General features: G+C 40.6%; 1 protein-coding gene and 1 long non-coding RNA gene across 2 annotated transcripts in view; one reads left to right on the forward strand and one right to left on the reverse strand.

Moving 5' to 3' along the window:
- ERICH3 (glutamate rich 3) overlaps nucleotides 1-15,179 on the reverse strand; it is a 74,136-nt gene that overhangs the window by 13,532 nt on the left and 45,425 nt on the right. Inside the window, 2 exon segments of the mRNA XM_019531628.1 lie at nucleotides 4,122-4,625; nucleotides 14,146-14,244. Coding sequence (XP_019387173.1) covers nucleotides 4,122-4,625; nucleotides 14,146-14,244 — 603 coding nt within the window.
- On the forward strand, nucleotides 3,122-3,847 carry LOC109307597. The gene is made up of 2 exons (XR_002100302.1): nucleotides 3,122-3,753; nucleotides 3,791-3,847. It is a non-coding gene; the product is annotated as an uncharacterized LOC109307597 (long non-coding RNA).

Below are 15,179 nucleotides of genomic sequence, written 5' to 3' on the forward strand. Positions count from 1 at the left end.
TATGTGAATAAGTATAGGGAAATTCTTCCTTCCAACAAGCTATGTACACTACTGGATAGTAATGCATCTGAGACTGGAAAATAAACCGCCAAATTATTCAACCTTCTAACTGTGTGTATAATAGAAGAATTTAAGCCATCTTCTAAAAGAACCAGGCTTGGCAATGAAGGGTCTAGAAAGAGGAAGATAATTATGTCCCACTGACTTTAAGTGGAGTTAAGCGACCAAATTACCACTCGATCTCCTGCCTTCCAGTTCTTTTCATCATTCTTGCACTGTTCTCCCCCTATTTGCTCCCATGTCCTCTCTTTCCACTTCCTTTATCCTCTCCTTCCCTCTCTCTCACCTTTTCCACCAGACAGTTCTCTATTATTTTCTCTTTTCTCCACAATTTTACTTCCTTTTCTCCTTTATTTTTTTCTTTCTACTCCATTCATTTACAACATCATCCACCCAACACAACTTCTAAGTGTCACTATTTCTTTCTAGTCCCTTCTCCATCCCCACTAGGCCTGGGCCCAAGCTCTCTTGCCCAGCTCATAGGAACAATGGGTTAAAATTGAAGGAGCTCTGTCATCTAAAAACCAGAGGATGTTTCCTAAGAATGATAGCTTTTAGACTATAGCACAATTTCCTGAAGGAAATGGACAGTTCACTTGGGGATTTTACAGTTTTACCTGGACAAGACACTAGAAACCAAACTGCACAGAGCAGTCCCCTGTGTACACTTGCTATTGCTCTTCTCTCTGGTACTGTAGTAAAATAATCATTTTTTCCTTAGTCCTTGACATTCTATTCACCTCTTCCCCATGCCTCTTCCTTCCCACTAGATTAGTCTTTCTTCCCCTCTTTGCTGTTCCTTTTGCACAGGCCTTATCTCCCACTAATCACAGAATCACACCGAAGTTGGGGTACAGACACTTCCAGAATTCATTTATTCCAACTCCTTGCCTGAGGCAGGATCATCGCTATCCAAACGATCCTATACAAATCTATTGCCTGATCTTCCGAGGTCCCTTCCAGCCCTACAATCTGTAAATCTATTAGCAAGACTATAAAGCCAGTCCCAAGAAAACCACAACACTGTAATCCACTACAGGTAAAGCAAGGGGACCAGTGCAGCCAATGCCTGCTGCTGCAAAGTTGTTTAAACATTGAGCAATCCAAGGAAGAGGGCCACGGCTCCCCCTCCTCCACTGCAGAGGAAGAGAAAAACCCTCACAGTCCATTGCACTTTATTTAACATGGATGAGATTGTTATCTCCATGTGAAGTCACTCCACTTCCCTGCATTTAATTGGAAATTACAGACCCCTTTTACAATTTCAAAGTAGGATCTAGGTCTTCATGACCGTCTGTATAGCACTTTACACAATGGGCTCCAAATCCTGATGGGGGGGAGAAGGGTGGGGGTCTTTCGAGCACTCCTGCAATAGCAGTTTGCAGAACAATGATGGTGCCGATTCCACTCTGCAGAAGAGGAGAGGCTTTCAACCCTCAGGAGAGTCCTCTGGTGCATCAAGATAAAGGCAACAGTTTCTTTAGGCTCATTGAAGCCCCTGGAGCTTTGTTAAGTGTGGTGCATAAATTATTACTTTGACCTGATCATAGTCCTATAGTTTGATGAGCTGGCAGTTCCTGTTCTTCGCAGTCTATTGCCTGTGTAACATCTAAGCAGGGGGGAATTGACAGTCAATCAACACTGGGGCCAAAGGAGGATGAAAAATCCCGCTCAGATAACTCTCTCTCAAGTTGAGAGAGAATGTCATAAGGAGCACAAGACCAGAGGATGCACAGCAGGATCCACCCTCAGGTGTTCACATTGCTTCTTCAGGTCCCAGCATACCCATTCATAGAGGCTTGCCCAGCCACCCCCAACAGCACAAAAGAGCCAAGTGATATTTTCTTCTTTTGGTCTCCTTTGCATGTAAAGCGATTCTGCTTAACTTTGTTTTGCAGGATTTGGGACCAGGAGCAGTGTCAAGAACTGCAGGAGCAGTGTCAAGAACTGCATGTGTTGCCAGCCGTCAGGGTAGGGCAGAAACACCAGATAACAGAGAAGGACAGTGGTGACTAGTCTGTAAGGAGAGTTTAACAGAAACAGGATGAAGCTTAAGTACAGAAGAGAGCTCATTCTGCAGTCCTTGGAAAGTGCTGAGCTCCTTCCCACTGGTTGCTCTGGAAATGGATGTCCCTCAGCACACTGAAGGGCTGGCTATAGGGTGGGAGTTGGGAAAGTGCAGCATTTTCCTAGAGTTGCAAACTGGCCAACGGGATCATGCCTGAATGAATGAAGCATGTGCTGTTCCTCAAAACCTGTCCTTCCAAAGGCTGAAATAAAATTTAGGGGTCCTTGTCCTTAGCCTTTGATTTCTCTGGACGCAGTTCCTGGACAAATTCTTGATGCTCACCAAAAATTTACCATGGCAATCCTATGCTGGCAGGTAGACAGACTGCACAGTGACCTACTAAGCTTTTCCTATCTTTAGCTTCCATGATTAAATGAGTATTTTGTCCTCCTAGTCCTTGCTTTGCCCTCATTTTTGCTAATCTGCTCCTGAGTCATAGGCATTCTCCAAGCAGTAAAGTACTGCAAGATTAGATCTGGTAGCATATAGTCTGTTATCTGCACTGCACTTCCCCCATCTGTCACTTCCCATCCAGACAACTGAACTAGTTCTTTTCTGAAGACAGCTCACCCCACTTTCTATGTTTATTCAGTACTTTAGTTGCTAACTGACTAATTACAGCACAAATGAATTTGTGTTATTGAAGAGCATTGTTTTGTGGTAAGGTGGGGGCACGTCACTAGCTCAGCACTTACTTCTTTCATCCATTTTGTAGGGCAGCTTTAAATCCTACCTGTGTGGCTAGAAACAGCTTCCTTCTTTAACACTACTTACTTCTTTCATTTGACAGCACAAGGGTGAAGTTACTTAAACTGAGATTTCCCTCAGACAAGTGAAAGGAAAGTTTCAAGAAATAACACACCTATAAGCACAATATAATCATCCAATCCTATATTGCTTTCTTTTCTTCAATTCTGAATATCTAACAAAGCAAAACAGATGCACGGTGCCACCAAAAGCAATCCAGCATTGAGAGACTTGCAAATAATTTGGCATAGCGTTCAAGGATGTTTATTCCACACAGGCTGCACTATTTGATACATGCTGTACTTGAACAGAAAGCAATAGAAACCAACCCCATACATCTATAAAAAAAAAAAAAAAAAAAAAAAAGCAAGAGCTTTATATGTTCCACTGCAAAATCAACATACATAAAAATACAGTCAGATGTTGTCTAGTGAGGCTTTTGGCTCTCCTTCTTTATGTCTACATCACTGCAGAATGCCACTTCTCTATTTTACACGCACTGATTATGAGATTATTTACAAGTCTGATGGTATTCCAGATCAAGAATTAGCTTTCTTGCCACCCACCCAATCCTGCAAAACCTTATTTATGTGGCTATACAAGTGCCTTGCCCAGGATCCAAAATATCCTTGTAGTAGGAGCATTACTATACTATTTTATCCATAGGCACAGCGAAAGTTTTGCTCGATGTGAGACAGTGAGACAGTGAAGAAGCTGAGACAGAAGCCATCTCTGCTGACTTGAAGTTTAGTCACCTATCAATTGCAGCATGACACACAACAGACCTTTAGAGATCCTTCTGGAATATTGTATAATAAAAAGTACCCAAAAGTTCACTCATGCTGACATGAAAATTCTCCAGGATTCCCAGCACTAAGGTACCAAGTTTTATAAAGTTACACCAAGTTTTATAAGGCACCAGGTTTTATAAAATTACATGAGATGTCAAATTTCATGACACCGCTGCCTGTGGAAAAATAAAGCATTTGCTTTAAATACAGCCTATGAGAGTGATAAGAGATGAAGAACGAATAGCCAAAGCCTTACATTGTAAAAACTGTACAAGGAAACAAGCTCAGAAGATATGGTAGTGACTGCACAGAAAAGAGCACAAATGTAACATTGCATCTCTGAACAGGCCAACAGCTATATTTCTCATGCCAAATCCTTACTAACTCTACAGACAAATCAAACCACACTTGCATGCACTGGATGTATCACAGTTTTGCTGAAAGATGGTACTTACCACCTCCTTCATCAACCTCAAGAGGCTCCTTGTTTCTATCCACTGCTTCCACAGTGCTGCTTTCCAAATGCACTAGAACATCCTGCTCCCCATCTTCCCTCATGTTATTTCCAGCCTCCTCCCCATCTTCCCTTGTGTTATTTTCTATTGACCCATGTTTGAGTTCCCCATTGATTTCATCTGTGTCTTGGGAAAACGTTTCCATGATACTTTCAGGAAGAATCTTACTTCCTTCTCTAAATGATGCATCCTCTGCTTCCATCTTTCTGGTTTCATCCATTTCCATCTTCTCGTCTGCCTCCATTTCCAGGTTTTCCTCCATTTGCGGTGGTTTGCTGTCCCTGTTTTCATTTTTACGTTGTGCATATGTTTGATCACCTGAAGTCTTTTCAATATCTTCCTTTTCATTGCCTGTAATATTGTCTTTTGTCTTTTCACCTTCAGACTCATCTTCACTGCTATATAGGGTACTGCTGGATGAGAAAGGAGATGCAGACTTCCTATCTACAAACAGCAAACAATTTCATTTTATTATTTTTTCAGAAAACATTTGTAGTCATTGCTCAGTAGCACCAAGGGCTTGGTCTCCATCTGCTGTAAACCAGTAGTGTTCTGATTTACAATACATGAGGGTCTGCCCAAAAAGTTCCAGCAATTGTACCTAGAGGTATTTAACCTGAAACTGTCAAAAGGCATTCATTTAATCAAAAGCTAGTTAACGCATTTTCCGATCATGTAATGAGACCATTCCATAAATGTGTCTAAGAGCAGGTAGGTCCTACATTACAACAAAAGTTTCACAATAGGAATGTGCTAAAGTGCTCTTAACATTTCAATTAATCTACTAGAATGCCTCTGTAGATCAGAGAACAATACCATAGCACAGGGGTAAGCAACATTTTGGGGCAGAGTGACAAAAACACCCACAACCTTGACTTGTAAGATATTGGTGTCCCGGGGAAGATGGCAGGGATGCTGCAAGGGGCCTGTCTGCTGCAAGCAGCCCAGGCTCTGTGGCGTGCAGCAGGGCCTACCCAGAGCTGGCCAGCTGTGGCAGGCAGCCAGGAGGCTGCAAGCAGCTGCACCCGAGTCCACAGAGCCCCAGCCCAGCTCGTTGGGCAGTGGGGACATGAACACCTCGAGGTGGATGGTGTGGAAGGGGCTAGGGCTGCACTGCCACAAAAAGGATTGGGCCCTCTCACGGTTCCCCTACCTTCTGCCCCAAGGCATGTGTGCCAAGCAAAATGCCCATGATCTAGCACACATGTTGGGGGTTTCCAACTCCTGCCACAGTACATTAATCCTTGCTATTTGCAGTGTAGTCCTGTTATTCTGACATCCTTTCTATGTCTGAAAAAAATGGTCACTGTAATTCTGCTAATTTTCTAAATACCCATCTGAGATATGTTGAAAATTCCTGTAGGATTTTTAAAGTAAAACCAAAATATGCAAATTGCACATATACAATCAGTGTACAAATTGCGCACCAATTAACTTCAGTAGAACTTGGGATGTGGCGTTTCAGTATAGAATCTGACCTGACATTAATATAATGCTTGGCAAAAGGGACAGATTTACAGTCCAGTTAACAAGTCTTCCATTCATCCACAGAATTGGTATAAGGGGTGCAGGATATTGAAAGCCTTCCCACAAAACGTCCCCAAAGGGCCTCAGCTGTGCTCTAGAAAGGCCATTATTGCCATCAAGAAGGTAGCTGGTCAGATCAGTACCCCAGCCTTCTCCTGTCCACTGAGATGGACAATCAGTACCACTGTGATGTGGTCATCTGCCTATTAGGATTTGATCAGAAAACTTTTCAACAGATATTCTGCTAAGCAGCTAACACAGGGTTAGGCTTGCAATCACTTCCAGGCTGTACTGGATTTGAAGCTGCAATCTAGAGATCAACAGTTTAGAATGACTTCAGCCACTAGACTCCCTGAGAATATTGCAATTTCGAAAAAAACAAGACCATACATAGGCCAGCTGGAGCAAAGGGAGGCTCATACAATCAGATAAATGGTTCAGATTTCTAGAGAACTGGTCAATGATTCTTTACAATTTATTCATAGACTTACAGTCCACAAGGATTTGAATGTTCTTTTTATGCCTGACCTGTAACATTACATACAAAAATAAGGCGTTTGGTTTCTCAACTGTTAAAAAAAAATTGTATGAAAGTTGAAATTCAACCCTCTGTTAAACCTGCACAATTTATTATATTCAGGTGCCATGGTGATGAGTGCAATATAAATGCTGAGATGAGGTGAAATAAAGTAAGATGAGATTTCCTCCCCACTGTGTTTTATATAAATGGTAAACTCCTGGTCCTGTTACTATTACTACCATATAGCACTTGGATTACAGGAGCATCTCTGAACCTCAGCAGGAGTGGGAACAGGACTGTGCTGGTTACTGTAGAAATGCACAGTCCTTGCTCCTAACAGTGTAAGTATACGCTTAACTTTAAGCAAGTAAATAGTCCCACTGAATTCAAAGTTCAGTCTCTGCCCACTGTTTGCTCATGGCCCAGATAACTTCAAGACAAAGTACAGAGCCCAGTTTGGTTAGGACAGGGGAGAGGGGAAGTAACGGTAACAGTCGTACAAACACATTGATATGTAAGTTACTGTAGAAGTAATTAGCTTACTTGACTAGAAAAAAACCAGACAAAGACCAGAAGTGCTGATACTGCTTAATTCAAATGTTCTGAGTTAAGGAATCCTCATTCCTGCATTCCTTGGGTTATCTTGATATCTTGCCCTGTGCATTCCTGCATGCCTTGGGTTATCTTGATATCTTGCCCTGTGCATTCCTGCATGCCTTGGGTTATCTTGATATCTTGCCCTATGCATAGATAGTTTGTTTAAGTAAACTTTCTAAGTTCTGTGTAATTTACTAGTGTTTTGTTTCTCCAAGGTGTATTTTTTATCTCTTTCTCTGTCTTTAGTATAAATACGCTCGTAAACTTAGAAAGTCTGAGAAATCCTTTGAAACAGACAAGTGGGTGATTCCCCTTGCTGTAGGGAATTCTCCCTGTGATCACAGTATAGCCTTAAATAAAGAAAAGCTGGCTCTGTCAGTTCTGATTCAACCGCAACGGGAAGTTTGATTTCTTCCACATTACTATGTGGGTCATTTATGCTCCCAGGATTTTGTTAAGTCAGCAAGAGTTTTGCTACTAGCACTATACTGAAAAGGAGATATTTATTGTAAATGACCAAAGAAAAACAGTGAACTAGCAGAGACAGTCTGTTCAACGTAAGAAGCATATAGAACATGAACATACTTTAGTCGTGCAAAATTTGCAAAAATAGGGAAAAATCACTTTTGATAAAGCAACAGCACAAAAAGGAGAAACTAACAAGGCTACATTTTATAAGCTCCTTTTCTCTGCATATGTAGCCTTAAAAAAGCTTAAATATAAAATATTCAAAGTAGGGTGGCCTAAAATTAGGCACCTATTTCCATAGTTAGAGACTTAAATCAGCCCCTGCTTCCAGATGTTTTGCATGCCCAAGAAAATTAGCAGCTGCGGCTGTTCAGAAACTTTGAAAATTAAGTCATTTAGGCACCTAAATATCAAAATTCAAATGCCTAAATTTAATCAACACATTTAAGAATGCTGGAATTACTTTAAAAACTAAAAAACCTTGTTATATTCCACATTTACCTGGAAACCCAAAGAAAGTAATAACTTACCAGTATATCCAATATTGTTGCCTACAAAAGATTAATGTTTTTTGTGGTTACAACCAAATAGATGTGCTGATGGAATCCAGGCACCATTTTCAAACAAATTCAATATTTTATTAGTGCATCTCTTACTACAGATGCTAGAGGATGAGTAAAAATGCAGGGACTTGGCAACTCATCCCTGGCAGCTGCATGCCCTGCCCATTTAGCAGTGAATATGATTTTGAAACCAGTTGGATAAAAGGGAAGGCTGTGTTGTTAAAAGATAGTGTCACTGAAGAATTCCCAGTACTGTATTACTAAAGAGCTGACTTTCCTCCTTTTTCACCTCTGGAATACAGAACCCACTCTTGGAAACTAAGTTATATTGAGGGCCAACATTTTATTTATGACAATGTTGGTTATTAATAGTGCATTTAGCACCACATTTGGAAACACACAAAATGTTTCAAAGTAAACCAGTTAGTAGAGGGAACTCAGCAAACAACTCTTCATACTCTTTTGAAAGTTCACCTTGTCTACCATCCCTACCACTAACTGATGGATTCTTCAAGGTGTACTAGAGCAGCAGTTTTCTTTTGAAGAGCCTTACATTGTATCAATCACCATCTTCAGGACTCAAGCAATCCTAGCAGTTGTATCTACCCACAGAGTCAGACCCAGGGGGAAGAGGCCATGATGGTGGCACCCTCCTTCCACTCCTTCCTCTTGCCACAGTTGGGAAAGCCCAGATCCACTCCTGGCTCACTCCAGGTGGGGCCTGTGGGAGTGGCTGCGCAGTGCCAGGTTTGGCAAGAGACAAAAGGTGGCAACAGGCAATTTTCCTGCTACTGAACCTGTTCACTGACATTCCCCAGTGTCCTCCACTGGCTAAGACCAGGTGCTGGAAGGAGGAACCCATCACCACTGTCTTTGGTTGACACAGGTGTAGGAAGAGACCCAGAGCTGCTCCTGCCCTGTTCCAGTTGCAGAGCGTGGTTGCATGGGGTTCTGGGCTCAGCTGGGGACAGCAGCAACAACACATAGGTTCCTCCTTCCAGCATCTGCTCCTGGCTACCATGGACACCTGACATGGTGTTAGGCAGGGAAAAGGCAGGGGCAGAAAAAACCTGTACTCTGCCTCTGCTATCCCCAGCAAACCACCCAACCATCCCCACAGCTCCTGGATGGCGTAGGCCAAGAACAGTGGATTTAGTAGGGATGGTAGCAGTGATGGGTAGGTTACCACCTTCATGCATTTCCTCCTTGACTCCCCATGTTCCCCACCAGCTCAGGGGTTCCAGTCATAGTCTGAGGGGTGGTGTGCTACATCCCCCTTTAGTAAATCCTGGATCTGCCCAAGTCTTCCCACAACATACACAAGGACAAAAGGGAGAACCTCCATGCAAGCAACCTCAACTTCCTCACAACTTGTCAGCAGTATGCCAGTATGAGTTAAAACTTAAAAACATACAGCCTAAGACTAAAGAATAACACTAATCTAATTTGGGCCCAACTCCTGGATCTAGAAAGTTCAGTCTGGTGCAGAAGATAAGGAAGGGAACAAAGAGGGGTACATGCCAGCTAAGAATGGCTAGAATTCAGCAGTGTTTGTGGCCATGCCACCTACACTGGATGGAACCAGAAACAAGATGTCACTGAACCAGCTCTATATGAGCCAAAGCACACAACTAGTTAGGGGAGCTTAACTATCTCTTTTTAACACTATGATGCCATGAAGGGCCATGATACAGCTTCTGGCAAAAGGTGTCCACGTGTCTGAGACATGCAGATGCACAAAAAATTATTTGGGCACAATACTTCTTGAACCAGGATGGTGAGTTCTCTTTATAGAACACTGAGGATTGACCTCAGGACACTGTATTAATTTCTAGGCTTCTCTGTTACTGATAACAGGAAAGAACAAGAAAAATGGATAGAGACATTAGAAGGATTTAATTACAAGGAAAGACTGAAAGAACCAAACACGTACAAACTTGGGCAACAATGGCTCAAGAGATATGCTACCCATCTACACAAATTTGGAAGCACAAACATCAGGAAGAAAGAATTGTTTCTCAAAAGTATAACTAATAATAACGGTATTAGATTAAGAAAAAAATCTCTCTCGCAATGAATACCCTTAAAAATACCCCACTGTTGAGATCTATTAGATATTAGAATAGTCTCCCAAAAGATTGATTTAAGTTTTATGTCTTTAGCAATTTAAAACCAGATTAGACAAATGATTAGTAAATATCATCATCCCCTGAAAATTTTCCACAAAAAATTAAACATTTTTCAGACTGACAAGCACTTTGCAATCAAAACAAATATTCCCACCCCCCAAAAAAAATTCTAAGCAAACATTTTGAAAGTTTAGAGCAATACTGTTTCATATCAATGGGTAACAAACAACTTTCTCATGCTTTTCTTTCATGAACTTCTTTGGTTTATCCAAGTGAAAAAAATGTAAAAAGGTATTTTCCCCACATAAAAATGATCAAATATTTGATATATAAAAGAAAAAAAAAATCACTGAAAAAATGAAAAAGTTCTCTATCTTTCAACAGATTTTTTGTTAACTAAACTATTTTTTTTCAACCAGTCCTAGTGAAAATGCTGCTACCCATATTAACTTTTCATCAGTTCTTCCTATGGCAACTTGAGGTTCATCAGTCAACTACTGTTTCAAAGCTATTGGAGATGACTTTTCACCTCAATAAGTAGCAGCTCAGTCTTGTAGGTAAAAGGTGCAGAGTTCAAACCCAACAAGATCTGTCTGAGAGTATAGTTACAGTTCTATAGGAAGCCATCCTTATAGACAGGATACAGGGACAGAACAAACCAGACTACATAGCAGATGGACAGGATACAGGGGGAATCTCTTCTTTCCTAATTTATATAATCCTATGTTTTCCAAGTTGATAATATGACAAGGTACACAAGAACTTAAATAAGTTGTATGTAATGGGTTAGATCAGAATTTGACTGGATCTGTCTAATATGTAACTGCAAAAAGTAAATATTCTTTCAGTGTATAAAGCCTTTTTCTAAATGTTTTAGTTATAGAGTTTGGTTTGACTTTGGATTTTTTAACTTCCCAGCTCTCTCTCACTTCTTTTTTAGCAGTAGCTATCTAAATTGATCACAAAACAGTATCCCCATCTGTAGTCTCTATTAACATTCTGCTTTCTTGCCCAGAAGTCTTTATATCACTTATTGCTGATGATCACAATACATTCTCAATAGGTGAATCAGTGCCTGGAGTACTTAACAAAAAACACAGTAAGAAAAGTCATCTTGCTCTAAAAGGATTAAAAACAAATCTCACATACCATTCCTGAGAGGGATTCTTCTTTTCTTACCAGTCTTACAGCATTATATTTGCCATGTTGAGTAGCACAAGAGCATTCATCAAATAGATCAGCTTCAATTGTTAGATGGCAACTGAAAGTTTCCATACTTTTCACAAAAGTAACATATTTTGTAACCTCTTGCCCTCTTGAGGCAAGTGTCATCAAGGCTAAACTAAGCCTAGCTGGACAATCAAAGCCAGCTAGTTAATCATGTACAATAGAAGGATTTGCTGACGCCCAAGTTCAGTATCCCACAATGTCAGCTTCTATTTTATATCGGTGAAGAGGTATCTTGTACATTGAAAAGTTGACTCTTTGCCAGCACTCACTTTTAATAAACACAACCTTTCATTTCAATAGCAAGAGAGCCTGGCTTGAGCAAAGTATTGCTAGATAGCCCTGTAACAAGCAAAAGCTGTATTCATCACAGGGAAGTTGGCAAAACCAGCTGAGGATCTGTGATGCTAGTCAAGTAATGGATTTCAGTATATAATAACCCATTCCTAGGGCAGGCTTTTAGTTCTTCAAGAATAGAAAATGTTCAGAACTGGTTTGGATCCCACAGTAATGAAATTTCACAAAGGGACTTAATCTTCTCCCAGCTCTTTGTTACCTCTGTACTTAGGCAGAAGAGTGGGATCATATTCCACTCTACTCACACCCCTGAAATGCTTCTGTTTACATGGAAGATGAAGGAGTGCTCCTCCTCACTGATTTCCTGTCATTGAGGCTTAAGGGTAAGATGGTGTGGTACCAAAGTAGATGCATCAATGGATTTTCAGAAATTTGAGCTGGGTGATTAGGATTGCATTTAGGCGCCTACATCTACTTAAACATCTAATAGGCAGGATAGGATTTGACCCAAGCTATTTTGGCACGATTTCAACCCATACTGGTAAAATTTGCCACGTGTCAACTGATTGCCAGAGATTTCTTCCACCTTGAATAATAGAAACCTCTTCTAGGAGACCTGTTATTTTTCAGAGATGTTGGTAGCCCTCTAGTCAGGAGCGCTCTTGGCTTCAGAATTCAGGAGTTCAAATCCGAATTCCCTGAAATCCACAGGGAACCAGAACTCATGGAAGAGGTGATATCTTTTATTAGCTACCATCTGTTCCGATTCCTTTTGTCTCTAGACCAATACAGCTACACCCTGGACCCCTGAAAATCCAAGTGATTCAAAGTTCAAGTACAGGCCCCAACCAGTGAGACCCAAGTGCACATGACAGCCCACAGTGCTAAATAAAACCATGGAGCTCTCTCAGACTTTCCACTCTCAGCACATATGTATGTCCAGGTAGATGTGAATTTTGTTGACAACTGTTTCCACATCTATAGGGAAAAGCCAGCTAGAGCTGGGAGTACAGAGTGGATACATTTGCAGCACAAACCAACTGCCAAAAAAGTAATGCTCTTTAACAAGTCTTCCTAACCTACCACTTCCCACCCACTTTCAGCATTTATTTGGTTATTCATTTTGATGTACAAAAAAGTGTCCTGCGGGCATCCATCCTGCATTTGGGTACCACCAATTCCATATTGCAACTCCAGCAACAAATATAACGGCAGTAATAAAAGAAAATAAAATGAACTTGCCAGTCCTCAATCCATCCACTCCCCATAAGCCTGGGAGGAAAACATGATGAGAAGGTTAACAGTGTCTTGTGGATCAAATAAGAAATGGAGAACTCCTCCAGGAATACACCCTGCCAGCAGGTCTGTGTGGGAAACCACAGCCAACCCTCTGAGAAAGTAATGGCATTAACACCGCTAAGATGATGAGAGATGCAGTGACCCCTACCTGGTGCAATGAATAATGGCATGTTAATGGGATGAGAGAAGCAGCCACCAAGCGACCAGAAAAATTATTCAGATTGAAACAGCAGGGGTATAAATGGCTTAACTAAGTAGCTGAGTTACTTCAGAAGGAGAAAACAAAGCAAGCATTAGAAAGCAGATAACTTGATGAAAAGTGTTACTGGTGTGCTATCAAGCAGTAGACAACGAACCAAGATGGCTGGTCTTTTTATTTCATTGGCCTCTTGTGCTAAACATGCCCGTTTTATGTCTCTAATGGCTTCCCAGTATCTCTTTTTCTGCTTTTTTTCCCCTGTACAGAAAGAAATATTAACTCAATGAGCTGTGGTCCATATAACTATTGCCTGCCATGAACAAAGAGGAGTCCACTAACAGTATTTCAGTAAAGATTCTCACAGCTAACTGACACATCGGATCATCCTACCGAAAATAATTTCTCACTGGGGATCCAGGAGGAAGTCTTTAATTACTATCCCACAGGATCAGTGAAGACATGCATTTAAAACTGATTAAAAATAGAAAAAAATCAGAGTGCCTTATTTATTTGTATGGTAAGGAATGCTGGTTCGGGGCTGGCCAGGAAATACAGTTTCTGCTACTATAATTCATTTAGTTTAATTAACATCTACAGTTAAAGCAAAGCAATTTAAAAATTAGTTTAATGGATGTAATGTAATTACCTGTACATCCTGTTGAAAGTATATTGTCAATGAGAGGAACAGCAGATATTCTTTAACAGCCGTATCATGCCCTCAGTTATGCACACAACTAAGAGTGTTAATATACTTCAACTGGTTAGAGATTCAAGAGTTAGTGGAAATACCTAACTGAACCTTAACAATAGCTGTGTGATTGAGGTTGCAATACTTAAGAGCAAAATGAGAAGCATTTTAATTTAGGAAGAACCAAGGAGGAGTGAAGTATTAGCAGTCCCTCTCTACACCCAAATATTTTCACTTGATCATTATAAAGGATACAGTTCAAGGGGCAACTGATTTGGTCACAAGAAATCTGATTATGCCACATGCTGATAAGCAGGAAAAATATGTTTTCAAAAAAATCTCTGTCATTGTCCAGGAATCAGCAAATTAATTATTCCTGATTATTGAAGGGGGAAAATTAAGATATATTTTAATCATTGGAATGATTTTATACATAGATTCATTTCAAACCTGGGATACAATTCTGTTGGCTTTTATAGTTTCTATAAAAACACTGGATCTCTCTCACAGCTGCAACTTTTTCACAAATAGCTGCTTCACCTACTTCACCTAGAAATACAAACATGAAAGCAATGTTTATATTTAATTTGGGGAAATAGTATACATATTAGGACTGCCAAAAGTAAGGAATATTCATATGGGAATTTTATGAGACCAATAATTGGTGAACTCTTGAAATATTATGACACATAATAGGTACCAAAGTCATATCAGCATTAGAGAAAAACACAACCCATCAAGGATGAAACACAGAAGGAAAAAGAAAACCAAACCACTGCTTTAGCCACAAACAAAGATAAAAGCCAAAATGCAAGCAGTTCATTTTTTGCTCATTCACCAGCTTCTGGAATTTTCCTCCTGTTTATTTAATAAATTGAAAATTGCTTGCCAGCGTCTAGTGGACTATTTATAAAAATGTGTAGCTTGCAATATTAAGGTCACAATTATTCACATCAGGGATGCTGATTCAGGAAGCTGAGGTTACAGAAAAGGTTACTTTTACTACTAAAATAAATTCTACATCATTTTAGTCTCCCTTCGTTAATAATTATCCTGGGTGCTGCATTTTGAGGGTTTGGGGCTTGACGGATTGAACAGTTCAACACACCAAACCAGCTTGGCTCTTGTCACTGCTCATGAGCTCAGTTTGGATTGAGACCCTAAAAATCCCCACATCACTTGGGAGATGAGAGTGGCATCGGCGTTTCACTCGGTGAACCATGGTCTAGCATACAGCAAGAAGGATGTGCCATTTCCAGAAGAGACATTGGGCCAAGGTGCTAACCACTTATAGTCATTGATAGTGGCACTTCTCAGAGAAACTGAAGTGCTAACTTGGTGTCTTCACCAAATTCCAGCCAACGGAGCAGTCCCAAATGGTACAAATGATCATGGCTCCACTGCAGTAAATGAGGCTATAACCATTTACTTCAGATGAAGATCTTTCTGAAGCATCTACTGTCATTTTGTCAAAGAGCTACACC

This window comes from Crocodylus porosus, unplaced genomic scaffold (assembly GCF_001723895.1).
Source record: "Crocodylus porosus isolate Cpor-Errol unplaced genomic scaffold, CroPor_comp1, whole genome shotgun sequence".
Classification (NCBI taxonomy): Eukaryota; Metazoa; Chordata; order Crocodylia; family Crocodylidae; genus Crocodylus; species Crocodylus porosus.